The 16,437-nt window shown below is 38.7% G+C and overlaps 1 protein-coding gene across 1 annotated transcript; it reads left to right on the top strand.

The window, feature by feature from the left end:
• The first annotated feature begins 6,288 nt into the window (after positions 1 to 6,288).
• Positions 6,289 to 12,206, top strand: LOC112756431 (kinesin-like protein KIN-14I). The gene is made up of 18 exons (XM_025805020.3): positions 6,289 to 6,848; positions 7,125 to 7,291; positions 7,385 to 7,528; positions 7,673 to 7,912; positions 7,997 to 8,068; positions 8,262 to 8,414; positions 8,505 to 8,633; positions 8,723 to 8,804; positions 8,906 to 9,001; positions 9,086 to 9,259; positions 9,339 to 9,445; positions 9,529 to 9,707; positions 9,930 to 10,091; positions 10,169 to 10,422; positions 10,588 to 10,751; positions 10,864 to 11,049; positions 11,156 to 11,658; positions 11,753 to 12,206. Exons 1-18 carry the CDS (start codon positions 6,731 to 6,733, stop codon positions 11,829 to 11,831), a joined length of 3,009 nt encoding a protein of 1,002 aa, XP_025660805.1. The 5' UTR covers positions 6,289 to 6,730; the 3' UTR covers positions 11,832 to 12,206.
• The last annotated feature ends 4,231 nt before the right edge of the window (positions 12,207 to 16,437 follow it).

The raw sequence follows: 16,437 nt of genomic DNA, 5'->3' as shown, positions 1-16,437 counted from the left end.
CACCGTTGTCAATGGCTACATCCCATCCTCTCTGTGAAAATGGTCCAATGCGCTGTCACTGCATAACTAATCATCTGTCGGTTCTCGATCATACTGGAATAGGATTTACTATCCTTTTGCGTCTGTCACTACGCCCAGCACTCGCGAGTTTGAAGCTCGTCACAGCCATCCCTTCCCAGATCCTACTCGGAATACCACAGACAAGGTTTAGACTTTCCGGATCTTAAGAATGGCCATCCATGGGTTCTAACTTATACCACGAAGACTCTAATATCTCGAACTTGGTCCTCTGTATTAGATATCTAAGAGATACTCATTCTAGCTTGTTTGCATGTAGAACGGGAGTGTTTGTCAGGCATGCGTTCATAGGTGAGAATGATGATGAGCGTCACATAATCATCACATTCATCATGTTCTTGGGTGCGAATGGATATCTTAGAGAAGGAATAAGCTTGAATTGAATAGAAAAACAGTAGTACTTTGTATTAATTCATGAGGAACAGCAGAGCTCCACACCTTAATCTATGGTGTGTAGAAACTCTACCGTTTGAAAATACATAAGTGATAATGGTCCAGGCATGGCCGAATGGCCAGTCCCCATGAAAGTCTAAGATAGCATAAAACTAATCAAAGACCCCCTTACAAAGATAGTAAAAAGTCCTATTTATACTAAACTAGTTACTAGGGTTTACAGAAATGAGTAAATGATGCAGAATTTCACTTTCGGGGCCCACTTGGTGTGTGCTTGGACTGAGCATTGAGCTTTACACGTGTAGAGGTCTTTCTTGGAGTTGAACGCCAGTTTGTAACCTGTTTCTGGCGTTTAACTCCACTTTGCAACCTGTTTCTGGCGTTTGACTCCAGAATGCAGCATGGAACTGGTGTTCAACGCCAGTTTACGTCATCTATACTTAATCAAAGTATGGACTATTATATATTTCTGGAAAGCCCTGGATGTTTAATTTCCAACGCAATTAAGAGCGTGCCATTTGGAGTTCTGTAACTCCAGAAAATCCACTTTGAGTGCAGGGAGGTCAGAATCCAACAGCATCTGCAGTCCTTCTTCAACCTCTGAATTTGATTTTTGCTCAAGTCCCTCAATTTCAGCCAGAAAATACCTGAAATCACAGAAAAACACACAAACAGATAGTAAATTCTAGAAATGTGAATTTTAATTAAAAACTAATAAAAATATACTAAAAACTAACTAAATCATACTGAAAACTATGTAAAAACAATGCCAAAAAGCGTATAAATTATCCGCTCATCAGATCTTCCACAGGGGGCAGATGACGAGACGGTTAGGAGGTACACCCGTGCGTACATCATGATGCTCCTATCGACACAGCTGTTTGGGGACAAGTCAGGTACCCGCCTCCACATCCGATGGTTGCCGTATGTGGCTAGGTTGGAGGACATGGGTCAGTACAGTTGGGGTTCCGCTGCGTTGTCATGGCTATACAGGTGCATGTACCGTGTGGCGAACAGAAATGTCGTCAAGTTGGCTGGTCCATTGCAGCTCCTCCAGTCGTGGATCTTTTGGAGGTTCCCTAGATTCTGGCCGGACGGATATGATGTTTTTCATTAGCCGTTGGCCTCGAGGTAGTCTCCATTAGTCATGCGAACTATTTTTCCATTTATTTAGCATCTATAATTATGGTTAACTAAATGTTGTGATTTTCAGATGGGGAGGTTATCAGCCGAGCTTGAGCGATACTCTGTATGACCCAAGTGAAAAGCCCCCTGTCGGAGTGGTCTCAGCCACCGTAAACTCTGAGTTGTCCCTGTCGTACTGCATCACGGTGAAACACCTTGAGGCCTTTAGGTTGGCCTCGATCACCCTAAGTAGATGCTGACTGAACTGCTGCCCAGTGCCTAACTGTGCCTCAGCCTCTTTTCCTTTGCGAATGAATAACTCGGCCAACCGCCCGTACGTGGCTTTCACCAATGCACACACCGGGAGGTTCCTAACACCCTTTAGGATCGAGTTCACACACTCAGATATGTTCGTAGTCATGTGCCCAAATCTGCGGCCTTCATCCCGATGCTGAGTCCAAAGTGCATACTCAATTCGATTAGCCCAGTCGCACATCGTTGGATCAAACGTTCTCAGGATGTTAAACCAGTATTGAAACTCGACCTCCGTCTTTGCATATGCAGCATTCACTAAGGCCGCGTTTGTTTACAGAGACAGAACACTGAGACACAAAAACATGTTTGACAGAAGAGACATGGATAGAGACAGTGTGTCCAAAGACACTGAATTAGTGTATTTTGTGTCCATCCTGTCAGGAAGGACACGGGGACACTAACAAGGGACACAACTTATTTTTCATTATTTTTGTTAATTTTTCATAATTATATTTTTTTTATTATTATATTTTTCATCTCAAATTTTTTGAATGAAAAAAATGAGAATAAATTAGATTTTCATAATTTGTTCTAGTTTATCACCAAATAGAATACAAGAACACAATTTTGTGTCTCTGTCCATCAGTGTCTTGTCCTATTCTATTCTTAGTGTCTTGTCCTATCCTGTTCTCAGAAACAAACGCAGCCTAACAACCTCCTTGCATCCTTCCCCTTGAAAGTCAGGGCAAAATTAGCCGCCACGTGACGGATGCAAAACGCCCTATATGCAGTAGGGGGAAGCCATCCCCCATCAGGAGCCTCCAATGCAGCCTTTATCCCATTGTGCCTATCTGATATGACAAGTATACCCGGTTGAGGCGTCACATGAGCCCTAAGGTAGGATAGAAAGAATGATCATGACTCCGCATTCACACCTTGCACAAGTGCAAAGGCAATAGGAATGACGTTGGAGTTGCCGTCCTGTGCAATCGCGATAAGCAGTGTACCACCGTATTTGCCGTAGAGGTGGGTCCCATCCACAGTAACCAACGGCTTGCAATGTCGAAATGCCTCAACACATGGTGGGAATGTCCAAAACAAGCGATGGAAAAAAGCTGTAGAATCATCCAACTGCCCACCCACTCAAACAGGACTCGTCCTCAGCACAGCTACACTGCCCGGCATAGTGATCTGCAAGCCCAATACCCATCTGGCAACTCATTATACGAATCATCCCAGTCTCCGTAAATTTGTGCCATAGCCTTCTGTTTGGCCATCCAAACCCTCCTATACGTCGGCCTGAACCCGAAGTGTGCCTTCGTGGCATTCTGCAGTACCTTAATCGACGTTGCAGCATCAGCTCTAATCAGGGGCATAATGAAAGTCGATATGACATGATAATCAAGCTTTCTGTGGTCACTAGAGATCGATGTGGCTAGACAAGTATGAGGATCATTGTACTGTTTTACCTCCCAAATTCTCTTGCGCTGCCGGAGGCTGACCCGGATTAGCCATACACACCCGCTCCCGAACTCCTTGCACTTGCCATAGTACTTGCGGTGATCCGACTCCAAGACCTTGTACTCAACCCTGCGGCGGATGCTGTAGGTCTTCACGCTAAGCACAACTTCCTCCTTATCCTGAAACTGCTGGCCGACCTGAAACTCCGACACGCCACCTGGATTTTGCGAGTCTCTCGCCCCGAAGCCAACAGGTACAGACGGATCTTCCTGAGGCACTATGGCATCCAAGTCCAGAGCAGAGAAGTGGGGGGGGGGGGGAGAGTACTGATTATTACCTGAACTAGATGCTCCCTCGCTGACAGGTGGAGTCATCCGTGGAGTCTCCTCCTTGCTATCATCCGCATCAATCGTTGCGGGCTCCACATCATCAGCATCATCATCCTGCAATGCATCCTCAACCCCTTCGGGTGCTACAAGCTCTTCGATTACCGGAACACACGGAGGAGAGCTGCGTGCCGCAAAATCACCGTCTTCCAACGGTCCAGCCTCGCCAACTAATGCATCACAACTTCGATTCAGATTGACGGCAAACGATGGTGAAGCCACTAAGTCTGACTCGGATGCAAGCACCGGCACTGCTGACGATGATCCAACAGGCAATGCACTAGAGCTGGCTACATATCCTGTGGAGTGCATATTCCTGTTCGAGCCTCCAGAACTAGATGCCACATCCACAAGTTTCGCCAACAACTCCGGAGTCCTCACCTCAGGAAACTGACGGCGACAATGAAACAACACCTGCATATCTTCGTCACTATTAATAATGAATGAATCATACTTAACATCATTGCGTAACACGGAGATCGGAATACGATAGAACAACTTCTCCACCCGTTTCACGCCAAGCAGTCCTAGTCTCTAGAGTATAGTACTCTTAAACTCAGCGAAACTTGTCGAAGGTTTGAGAAAAATACTCATCGGGTCCTTGTCAATGAACTTAATCCCTGATCGCGTTTTCTTCTTAATAGAACCTCTATATTGCACAAGAAGTACAAAACTTTCATCACTAGCCATTCTGAATCTCACTCTCTCACAAAATTTTGTATAGCATCTGGTTTTTATATACCTCCCTCCTTTGTAAATCGAAACAATTACATTCGATTTACTCTAACGCTAGTTGTATGTATAAATCGAATTAAATTCATTCGATTTACGTTCACTTCTAAATCGAATTTATTTGATTCGATTTCCATTGAATTTTGTTAATTGGCTAATTCGAATTAATTAGATTCGATTTACTACCTGTTTTGATAAATCGAATTTATTCGATTCGATTTATATAAAAATGTGGTTTGGAACTTTGACGTTGCAAATTTTCGTTTGGGACATTCAGAACATTTTCAAATATACTTGGTTTAACCAAGTCATTTGCCCCTTTTTTTTACTTTACATTTAAACTAACACTATAACAAATTCTCCAATTTCTTTTACCAAATATATTTAACGTTCTCTTTTTATTGGCCTATCTTACAGACTTGTATCAAGAAACAAATTATTTAAACAAGAAAACGGTCAGCAAACGTATGTAGTAGTGAGCCAACGAGTTAAAATTTAAATGATATAGTCTCTCTATCTTTATCTATGTTTGTTTGAAAGGAAAATAGAAGGAAAGAAAAAGGAAAAAAGAAAATGGAAAGAAAAATGATTATTTTTTATTGTTTAATTGAGGAGAAAAACTAAAGAGAAAAGAAAGTGATGGAAAAAAAATTCACATCCAAATACATAAAATTATTTTTATAACATTTCTTTTTTTCTTATTTTCCTTCCATCCAAATACATCTAAAAAATAAATAAAAATTCACTCAATTTCTTTCCTTTCCTTTCTTTCTTTTCTATTTCCTTCCTCTTTATTTCTTTCCTTTCAACCGAATATTCGGATTTAAATCTCATTTCTAACTTAAAAAAAAAAACCGTATGTGACATTGATGTCCAACTATTTCTTCTTCTTTTCTCTTTTTAATATGAGAAATTTTTGGAACTAGCAAAAAAATTTTGATCCTCAGACACTAAATTATTTTCAACAAATATATTTTACTAATTTATATGTACAAATTTTAAAAAATATAAGTACAAATGGTATTAATTTATGTGTATAAATTTTGATAAACATAAATACAAAGTATATATTTTTTTATATAAATTTATATAAATATAAATATAAATTATTACTAATCCATAATAATAATATTTACTGGTCATATAGAATTGTTCTTCTAATATTAAAGGTGTGGGATGTAAGACTAGAATAAGGTACAAGATTTTTTAAAAAAAATTAATTCTGGAATGATAAATTTTCTGAATTTTATTCAGTAAAAAAAAATTAAATATAATTTATTACCATATAAAACTTCTTTAACGCAGTTTATGTCTTCCTTTTTTGTTCTTATTACATACGAAACGACATTCTTTCTTTTATTTCTCCAACTTATTATTACTAATTATCTACTTAAAAAAACATGTGATTATAAAGAAAAAACAGATCATTTTCCCTTTAGGACTAAAAAGTAATTATATTTACATTTGAATCTATTTAATATTGAAGAGGATATTTAAGAGAATAATTACACGGCGAGTGAAATTAAATAAGTATCCAACATTACGAAATTGCAATCGTTCCAGTTTCAGTTTACCTGCAGTTACGGCCATAAATGTTGTAGAGATACACCATAATCCATAACACTATAACAGTAGCTATACAACTACAAGACAAAATAAAGGTACAGTAGAATGTAAACATGTTAACCAACACAAACACCCTTCGCTTGCACTGTTTCTATGTATAAAAGTCAAGCGCACGCGCCATCACTGGAAGTGAACTCAAAGCTTGGGGTTTTGGGGTGGGAGAAGGGAACAAATCCAAAACAAAAATTAAAAAATAAAATAACTTGAAAGAGGGAGGTCCCAGGTTTGGTTTGGGTGTGGGTGTATAGGTTCGGAGTGAGTGGGAAAGAGAAAGCGAAAAACCAGCATAGTGGTTAGTGGAGGAGAGTATAAAGCGAAACTTGAATTCCCTGCAATTGCAAATCATCTCTTCTGTATTCGCTAGAGAAGAAAAAAGGAAAAAGAAAAAAAAAAAAAGCTAAAAGGTAATGGAATTATGGAATATGAAAAAATCTCAACAACACTCAACAGCACCATCAAAGAGAGGCACACCACAACCCACTCTTTAAAACCACTTTTATTTCTCTCTCTTTCTCTCTCTCTTTCTTTCTCTCTCTCCCTTGTTCCTCACCTTAGATTCTCTTTTCTCTTCTTGCTTCTGCAATGTTGGTGAGCTGGATTGTTGTTGAACTTTGCCTCTGCTGAGGGACTCAAAAGAGCAAGCTTCCGTATTGCATTGTAGTGGTGTTCCAGTTATGGCGGCAGAGGCAGCATTCTCCTTCTCAGTGGCGTCCGTGGTGGAGGATGTGCTGCAGCAGCACGGCACTCGACTCAAAGATCTTGATTTGGAGTCCAGGAAAGCAGAAGAAGCTGGTATTTTCCCTTCATTTTTCTGAGATTTTGGAATCGCTGATCATAATATGAATCTATGACCTCTGAATTCTGCATTGCTCTTTTTTCATTGCTGGGAGATAGGTTTATCAATGTCTGATCACTGTAAATTCAACATCAGAACAATTTAGTCCTTTGATCCACAATCCATCTTTGCGTGAATGTATTGATTTATCATCTTTATCTCTGTGACGGTTGCATATCTGGATTTTGTATGAGTTATTCTGAATTCTCAAATAGAAAATCATTGATGTGCAGCATCTAGAAGATATGAAGCAGCAGGGTGGCTTAGAAAAATGGTTGGAGTTGTTGCGGCCAAAGATTTACCGGCTGAACCCTCTGAAGAAGAGTTTAGGCTTGGTTTGAGAAGTGGGATTATTCTTTGTAATGTTATTAACAAGGTTCAATCTGGAGCTGTTCCCAAGGTGAATTAGATAGATCCTAGTTTAATTTACTCACTTTTCTCTTATTGTTTGTTTAGTATTTACTAATGTCTACAATGTGTTCTTCATTTTAAGGTTGTGGAGAGTCCTGTTGATTCTGCATTGATCCCGGATGGGGCACCATTATCGGCATATCAGTACTTCGAAAACGTGAGGAATTTTCTGGTTGCTGTCCAGGAAATTGGACTTCCTACTTTTGAGGCATCTGATCTGGAACAGGTATGTAAAATAACATACTTTTTTCTGTTTCAACTTTGTTTTTCTTTATAGAATTCTCATAGTGGTGAATTTAATTTAATTACGACCTTCCAATTTGATTATGCACTGCTTTGTCTTTCTGCTGAAACGCTGGTTATGTTTTAGGGAGGAAAATCATCCAGGATTGTGAATTGCGTCTTGGCCCTTAAATCCTATGGTGAATGGAAAAAGAGTGGGGCAAATGGTGTGTGGAAATTCGGGGGAAATCTCAGACCAGCTACATCAACGAAATCTTTTGTGAGAATGAACACAGAGCCATTTACTAATTCCTTGTCGAGGACCTCATCGATTAATGAAAAGTCTCTAACCGGTCTTAACAATGAAGCTGAATCTAATAGTAAAATGGTAGGTAAGCTTTATTTGTGGCATTGCTTGGCTAGTTGAGCTGAAAGAATAACTAATGGAATGATCATAATCACACATTTGCAGTCTGGTTCCCAATCATTGAGTTCGCTTGTTCATGCGATTCTATCAGATAAGAGGCCAGAAGAAGTTCCAATGGTAAGCTGATATATTGTAGGTGTTCCACAAATGATCAAGTTAGTGGCTACTTTGGTAAAATGCATTTGAAATTTCTATGTATCCTGATAGAACAATTCTCAGTCCCACCACTAGTCTTCCACTGCTTCAGTACTATCGAGAGTGCGTTTGAGCCTACAAGCTTCTAAGTAATATTTTTCTCTGTATGGAACAGTTGGTTGAATCTGTTTTAAGCAAGGTTGTAGAAGAGTTCGAACATCGGATTGCAAGCCGAGGAGGTGAACAGGTACAGCCAAAAATAACTTCAAGAGATCCTGTTTCTCAAAGCAATGGGTCTGCATTGAAGTTTGTTATGCCAGATAAAAGGGTAACACAATCACATTTTGTTATGCCTAGTGTTTGCAACATTCCAGGACCTTATGAAACTTAAGAATGCATTTTTGTTGTAATTGGTTAGGTGGACAACAGGATTAATATGGTAACAAAGAAAGAGGATTTCATTCAGAAAAGCCGTGTTGCTGAGCAATCAAGAGGCCAACTTCTGAGACAGAAAGAGCTATCTGATCAACAACAGAGGGATATTCAAGTAAAAAATCTTAGGCTGTATTTGTCATTATAATATATATATTTTATACTTGATTTAATAAAATATTTTGGTTCATTATGTTTTTGTAGGAACTGAAGCACATGCTCCACACAACAAAAGCTGGTATGCAGTTTATCCAAATGAAATTTCAAGAGGAGTTCTCTAATCTAGGTACTACAGAGTTGGGATTAATTAATTTCAAGTTCTTTGCTCAATTGTTGCTTCCCTCATTAACATGTCATTATCTTATTTTAACTTCTATTATTCCATAGGTATGCACGTTTGTGGCTTAGCTCATGCTGCATCCGGATATCATAGAGTTCTTGAAGAAAATCGCAAACTATATAATCAAGTCCAGGATCTCAAGGGTAATAAGAATACTGATTAATGAGAGGTTTCTTTATTTTTTAAGTCCTAGCATAGAATTAAGATGGATAATTTTGTTTGATCAGGGAGTATTCGAGTTTATTGTCGAGTAAGACCCTTCTTTCCTGGACAACCAAACCAGTTGAGCACAGTTGAAAGTATAGAAGATGGAACTCTCACTGTACATATTCCTTCAAAGAATGGGAAGGGACGCAAATCCTTTAACTTCAACAAGGTCTTTGGACCATCTGCATCCCAAGGTTGGTTTGGTTTTAGGTCTGAGTTTTCTCCAGGATTTATTTGTTAGTGTGATTGAAAAATTTTTCCCTCATTTTGCAGCGGAGGTCTTCCTTGATATGCAGCCACTCATTAGATCTGTTCTTGACGGTTTCAATGTTTGCATATTTGCATATGGCCAAACAGGATCCGGAAAAACTTACACTATGGTAGAATTCAATTAAAGTTTTCTTTGGAAAAACTGAGATTTAATTTATCGAGCTTATTCTCATTTAGGTTTTTTAATACGTAGACTGGACCAAAAGAGATCACAGAGAAAAGCCAAGGTGTGAACTACAGGGCTCTAAGTGATTTGTTTCTCATAGCAGATCAAAGAAAGGATACTTTCCACTATGATGTTTCTGTTCAAATGATTGAGATATATAATGAGCAAGTCAGGGATCTACTTGTTAGTGATGGAACAAACAAAAGATATCCTTTTTACCAGTCATTTGATTCTCATTTGGAAGTGCTTATATGGTTATTCCTGTCATAAATTATCTCTCTTAAAAACTTAAGCTATTTGGTAGAGGCACATGAATGGTTTTAAATCCAATATGCTCTCTCATGCAATTTGGATTTTTTCATAGTGCTTAAGCTTTCATGAAGAACACAACCTTTTATTTGTACTGCTTGCCCTTAACCATTGATTACATTAGAAATCCGTAGTAGTTCCAACAAAGGGCTCAGTGTGCCAGATGCAAGCCTTGTCCCTGTATCATCAACACTTGATGTTATTGAGCTAATGAACCTTGGGCAAAGGAACCGCGCAGTTGGAGCAACAGCCCTTAACGATCGTAGTAGCCGATCTCATAGGTATATCCTCTTCTTGGCCAGTGTTTCATTCTGATGGTGTTTTGCAGGCAGTGCTAACTTGGTTATCAATTTGGCAGTTGCTTGACTGTTCATGTTCAAGGAAGAGATTTGACATCTGGAACCATACTTCGCGGATGCATGCATTTAGTTGACTTGGCAGGAAGTGAAAGGGTAGACAAATCTGAGGCCACAGGAGACAGACTAAAAGAAGCACAGCATATCAACAAATCCCTTTCTGCTCTTGGGGATGTCATTGCTTCCCTTGCTCAGAAAAACTCACATGTTCCTTACAGAAACAGTAAACTCACACAATTGCTCCAGGATTCACTTGGTAAGGTTTTAAGAGCTGTCTTGCTTATGTTATGGGTCAGTACTAGTAGAGTAGTAGTAACTATATTGCATGTGTATTCTCGTAAACTTTGCTGAATGCTGAGTCAGGTAGACCTTTTCTTTCGAATGAAACTGATAATGCTGTCTGTTTGGGTTTTAATTACAGGTGGACAGGCCAAGACACTAATGTTTGTTCATATAAGTCCAGAGAGTGATGCTATTGGAGAAACACTCAGTACCCTTAAATTTGCCGAAAGGGTTGCCACAGTTGAACTCGGTGCTGCTCGAGTAAACAAGGATAGTGCAGATGTCAAAGAGCTCAAAGAACAGGTTATTATTCAAATTTAACCACTTTTTCTTAATAACAAAATAAAATCTTACAAAAGAGAAGATCAAATTCCATTACCACTTATAGAAGTCTAACTATTGGGTTTTACTTCAGATTGCGAACCTAAAGGCAGCATTGGCAAGAAAAGAAGGAGAATCGGAACATTCTTTCTCTGGTAGCTCTGAAAAATACAGGACAAGGGCTGGTGATCTATCACCTTATCACGCAAGCCAGCGAGGCACAGATGCTGGGGATCGCCCTGGATGCCGGCAACCAATGGTTGATGTTGGCAATATAGGGGTATGCTCTCAAAATATAGAGTTTCTCTAAATATAGCTAATTTATGCTTTTTGGTTGGTTATTAATATTCCTTGAACTCATGGAACTTGAACCATTCATCCTGCAGCTTCAAAGTAAGTCCAGATTTAGACACAAAACTCAAAGCTTGGATTTTGATGAGATGTCATCAACTTCACCACCCTGGCCCCCAGTAAGTAGTCCCGGGCAGAACTACGCAGAAGACGATAAAGAAACTGGTTCTGGAGAATGGGTGGACAAAGTCATGGTAAACAAGCAAGACGTAAACAAAACTGACAACCTCTTAGGATGTTGGGAATCACCGGGAGCCAACGGGAACTTATCCGATGTCTTTTACCAAAAATATCTGCAAGACTCTTCTAAGATGTACTCCGAACAATCGTACAACATGTTCATGGGAGGCAACCAGTTCAGCATGATGGCGGGTTCTGATGAAATGGATGAGCTTGATGCTGCAACCAGTGATTCCTCTGAACCTGACCTGCTTTGGCAATTCAATCATTCTAAACTCTCCACCATGACCATGACCAATGCAGTTGGATCAAAGACTAAGAGATCTATCCCAAAGTCAGCAAAGAGCCCAGAAATGAGGTAATACAAAAATGACATTCTAGTTATGATTATGATTTTTCAGCATCAGTGGATAATGAAAAATAACTGACTTGTGTTTTGACAAATTTTATAGCAGGATCGGTGCTTCTGTTTCAAATAGAAGGCATCCAGCTCCAGTTGATGTCAAACGTAAAGCTGGCAATAGAAAGTAAACCTGGTAATTTAAAACGTAAAAAGAGTGATTTTTCTTTTCTTTTCTTTTCTTTTTTCTGTTATATCTATTTTATTTGTCAATTTTTTCAATTTTTTAGAGCGAGGAGAGGTTTTGCCATATATATATTTTTTACATTTTGTGTTTGTAACTTTTTTGTATTTTGTAAACACGCATATAATGGGAGCAATAATGCTTGTTGCTTGTATTGTGTTTTATCTCACACAGCAGCTTAGGGGATGTAATTTGTAAACACAAAACTCACTGCAATGGTTTCTGTCACTTTCTGTGAAATCAGCTTAGGGGATGTAATTTGTAAACACAAAACTCACTGCAATGGTTTCTGTCACTTTCTGTGAAATCAGTTTTCCCATCACCGTTTTTGTCTTCCACCTCCCCCTCGTAATTAAACTGCAATCTTTTTCTATCTCCCACTCTTTGTTTTTGCTTCAAGGTTATTTTATATTTTTCTGTTTGTCATTTGTCAGTGTTTAAAAAGATTTATATAAAGTGTTAGTATAAGTGTATAACAAATATCAGTGACAATAATTCAACTAAGTTGGTCCAGTAGTTTATTGGTGTAATAAAAACCAATTGAAAAAGAACAAGATTCATAAAAAAAAAAAGAAAAGAAAAAAGACTTAGTTAAATTTAATTACAAAAATAATTTATTCACAATATTTCTCAACAACTATTTTTACCATACTATAAGTATGAATTTACAAAAGTAAAACATACATTTTCTATTATGACGAGTTTTTGTAAAGAAAACCATAGAGAGCTAATTGGGAGAGAATTTTAATTTGCACACCAGAATATGAGAAACGTTATATATATATTTTTTAATAGAATAATGTTATTCATATAAATTTTTTTCTTAAAACAATTCCAATCAAATTAGTTTTTTTTTTTTGTGACTAAAATAAACTAAACAAAGGAAGACAAAACAAACAAAACAAAGGAACTGCTTAAATAGAGGAACAGTCCCGTTTAAGACTACTTTTAAACTGAGAAAGTTGTAACTTCATCACCACGGGACTACTCTTAAACTGAGAAAGTTGTAACTTCATCGCCATCTTTGCCATAGTATCTGCCACCGTGTTTGCATCTCTCATAATCAAACGAAAGTCAACACGCCAATTTTAATGCATGATATCTCTTATTTTGAGCACCAATGGATCAATAAACCCAAAACCATATTGGTGATTAGTAACAAGATTAAATGCTTCCACACAATCCGTCTCACAAATAACATCTCGTTGACCCATATCCCAAACTAAGAGATATCCTTTCCAAATAGCAAACAATTCCCCTTGAAGAACACTATTACTCTCAATCATTCCCAAACACCCCTTTGCCAACTCCCATTACAATCTCTAATAATACAAGCAAAACCAATATTATCACCCGAATCAAGATAACTAGCATCACAATTAATCTTAAAAGTACCAATGGACAGGGATTTCAAAAACCATTTAGAGTAGAGGGAGAGGACATACATTGTAATTCAAAAATATTCCTAAGCTCCTTTTCTGAAGTTAATGCCAGACAAATCACTTTTTCTGGAGGCCAAGTTTCATGAGGATTAAAGATGTCATTATTCCTTGCTCGCCATATCCACCAAAGTCCCGAAAAGAACTTGAACGGAGGCTCTCTGCTATGATACAAGAACCAGTTCTTCAAATCCAAAGGATGACAAGAAATATCCAACATATGCCATACAAGCTGAGCTTTTGGACAATCCCGAATACAATGTAAAACCAATTCCTGACTAGAAATACATCTTGGGCACCTATCCGATGACGACATCCCTCTTCTAAAGCGAAAACTTGCAGTAGGAAGAACCTCCTTAAGACACAACCAAGCCAAAAACTTGTACTTTTCCGGAACAAGCTGACGCTAAAGCCAATTCTCCCGCTCCTCCCAATTAAACAGCTGCTTATACAACCACAAGTAACTATTGCATGAGTCATAGACTTTGGCAGCAGACCCAAACCAATACCAACCCACTTCCGGACCTGCTTGCACATCTGGATTGTAAGAGAGAATATTACCTTTCAGATTTTGAGATAAAGGAGAATAAAGAGTATCCAAATGCCACCTACCAACCGACCAAATATCCTGTATCCAGAGATTCGAATCAGAAATGTGAACATAATACATCTCATTAGATAACCGTCCTTCTCTCCTCCATCTAGAAAAAAAAATTCTGGTTCAAATCCCCAATACACCAAGCAAACCCATCCTTCAACACTTTCCAAGCCTTGCAAAGACTCCTCCACATGGGAGAGTCCTTGTTCTTAGGACAACTAAAACAGTCATAATAGAGATGATCGGTATTTGGCATCCAACAATTGGACTCATAACTTGTTTGGCTGCTAGAAAAAAGTCCAAACTAGCTTCCCAAGAAGAACAATATTTACACAATAAGGATCTCTAATCCCCAAACTTCTATATTTTTTTGGAGTAACCAGTACCTTCTAACTAATAAGATTCAATCTTCTTCCATCAACTTGTCCTTTCCAAAGAAAATTCCTCATCATAGACTCTAATTTACTAATGATTTCTTTGGAAAAAATAGAGACATGCATCTGGTATGTGAGAATAGCGGCTGCAACATAATTAACCAAGCAGAGTCTACCAGCACGATTGAGTAAACTCCCTTTCCAGCTTGCTAGTCTACTCCGAATCTTATCCAAGACACCATTGAAAGCTGAACGGGTCACCTAAGAATGGTTAAGGGTAACTCCAAGATACTTGCCCAAGTCCTGGACAAATCTGATAGAGGATACCCCAATGAAAACCTCTTTTCTTGTTGCAGAGACATTCTTGGAGCAAAGCGCTTTAGACTTCTCCACATTAATCTTCATCCCATATGCTTTACAAAAAGTCTCTAAAACCAACATCACATTTTGCACTTGTCTGTTTGTAGCTTTACAGAATAGAAGCAAGTCATCTGCAAACATTAAGTGGGATATTCTTGGTCCCCCTCTAGAAATAGCAACCGGCTCCCACAAGCCCAAATCAACCTGATGACTAATAAAGCATGCCAATCGCCTCCATACACAACACAAAAAGATAGGGTGACATAGGGTCTCCTTGTCAAAGACCTCGACTAGGAGTAAAGCCATTCAGACGATTCCCATTCTAAAGAATAGATAAGGAGGAAACAGTGACACAATTCATAATCAAATTAATTGTAGGAATAGGAAAACCAAAGCTCTTAAGGGTATGAGTTAAAAATCTCCAGTCAACTCTGTCATAAGCTTTCTCCAGATCAATCTTAAAGGCCAGTGTGCCTTTCTTTGATTTAGTCTTCTTCATAAAGTGGAGGACTTCTTGAGCAATAATGATATTGTCAAGAGTTACGTTCCTCGTCCCGGAATAAATCCTCCTTGAAGCGGGCCAACAATCTCCGCAAGATGAGGACGGAGCCTATTAACAAGGACCTTCGTGATGATCTTGTAAACTACATTGCAGAGACTAATCGGTCTGAAATCTTTCATAGATACCGGTGATTCAATCTTTGGAATAAGAACCAGTAAAGTCTCCATCATTCTCGGATCAAGAGTAACACCGGAGAATGTCTGCTTAACCATCTTCCAAACATCAAGACCAATGATCTCCCAATATTCTTTGAAGAAGAAAGCTTGAAACCCATCAGGACCCGGAGTTTTAACATAATAAAAATTAGCTATAACTAACATTATTCTAAGTCTTATTGGTTAACTTGGTTAGACTTCATAAAAAGACTTGGATATGTAGCATTACTAATAATACAACGATAAACAATCTCCCATCAGTTTTTTTTTTTTGGTCTAGTAATAATTGTTGGGCTTTTGCTAGGGCTCCAAAAGCCTCCTTTGCTTGTGGATGCTTAAGGGTGAACCATCAAAGACAACTTGCGGTACTGCTTTTTCACATCATCAGGTGATGAGTCAAATGGAAGCTTTAGATACTCAAATGGATTCAACTTAAAATAAGAGAGAATCCTAGCGACTTCGTTGTCCCTCTCGGCTTTGCTGACTTCGGCAAAGAAGTTCTTGAGAAGCAAATCGTCGTCGACGGTGGACGCAGTCGCAGAAGCTGTCTCTCCCATTTCTCCGATTTCAATTTCAATTTCAATTTCAGATTTCACTGTCGCTGCCCCTTATACAGCTATTGCTTTCATGACAATGGTGGCCATGTCTCTACCACACCAGTACAACCGTCCTGTATGTGAGTTTGTTATCCCCAGGTACGAAGAGCTGTGTACATTGCAAGTTGTCCCCGCCCTAAGTCAGAGTTGGTTACCTTGTTGCCATGTCCTAGTGGCTGGTGCATTGAAACTCTACTATGGCCGTCACTCTTCTTCCGTTCTGGTTGGTCATGGTCTCTTTGAAATTCCTCTGTGTTTCTCTTCTTGCAATTTCTCTAATTTCCACTGGTTGGTCCCAAGTCCAATTTCGATTCAGTTTGCCATTTATCGCAAGGTTTTCCACTTGATGTGCTAGTTGATTGCCCTCTCTATGTGTCCATGTAAAACCGCTATTCGATATACCTTCCACCAGGACATAGATATCCCTTAGAATCAGATCTATCTCACCGACGGTTTCCTTCGCTTTCAC

This window comes from Arachis hypogaea, chromosome 16 (genome assembly GCF_003086295.3).
Source record: "Arachis hypogaea cultivar Tifrunner chromosome 16, arahy.Tifrunner.gnm2.J5K5, whole genome shotgun sequence".
Classification (NCBI taxonomy): domain Eukaryota; kingdom Viridiplantae; phylum Streptophyta; class Magnoliopsida; order Fabales; family Fabaceae; genus Arachis; species Arachis hypogaea.
Note: the sequence above shows the minus strand (reverse complement) of the source record. Positions and strands in the feature narration are given on the sequence as shown.

Bases quoted from the DNA above. Each gene is read 5' to 3' on its own strand.
- LOC112756431 (XM_025805020.3), top strand. From the start codon at position 6,731: ATGGCGGCAGAGGCAGCATTCTCCTTCTCAGTGGCGTCCGTGGTGGAG. The intron at 7,292-7,384 runs GTGAATTAGATA...CTTCATTTTAAG, and splicing joins AATCTGGAGCTGTTCCCAAG to GTTGTGGAGAGTCCTGTTGA. The intron at 8,805-8,905 runs GTACTACAGAGT...ATTATTCCATAG, and splicing joins AGAGGAGTTCTCTAATCTAG to GTATGCACGTTTGTGGCTTA.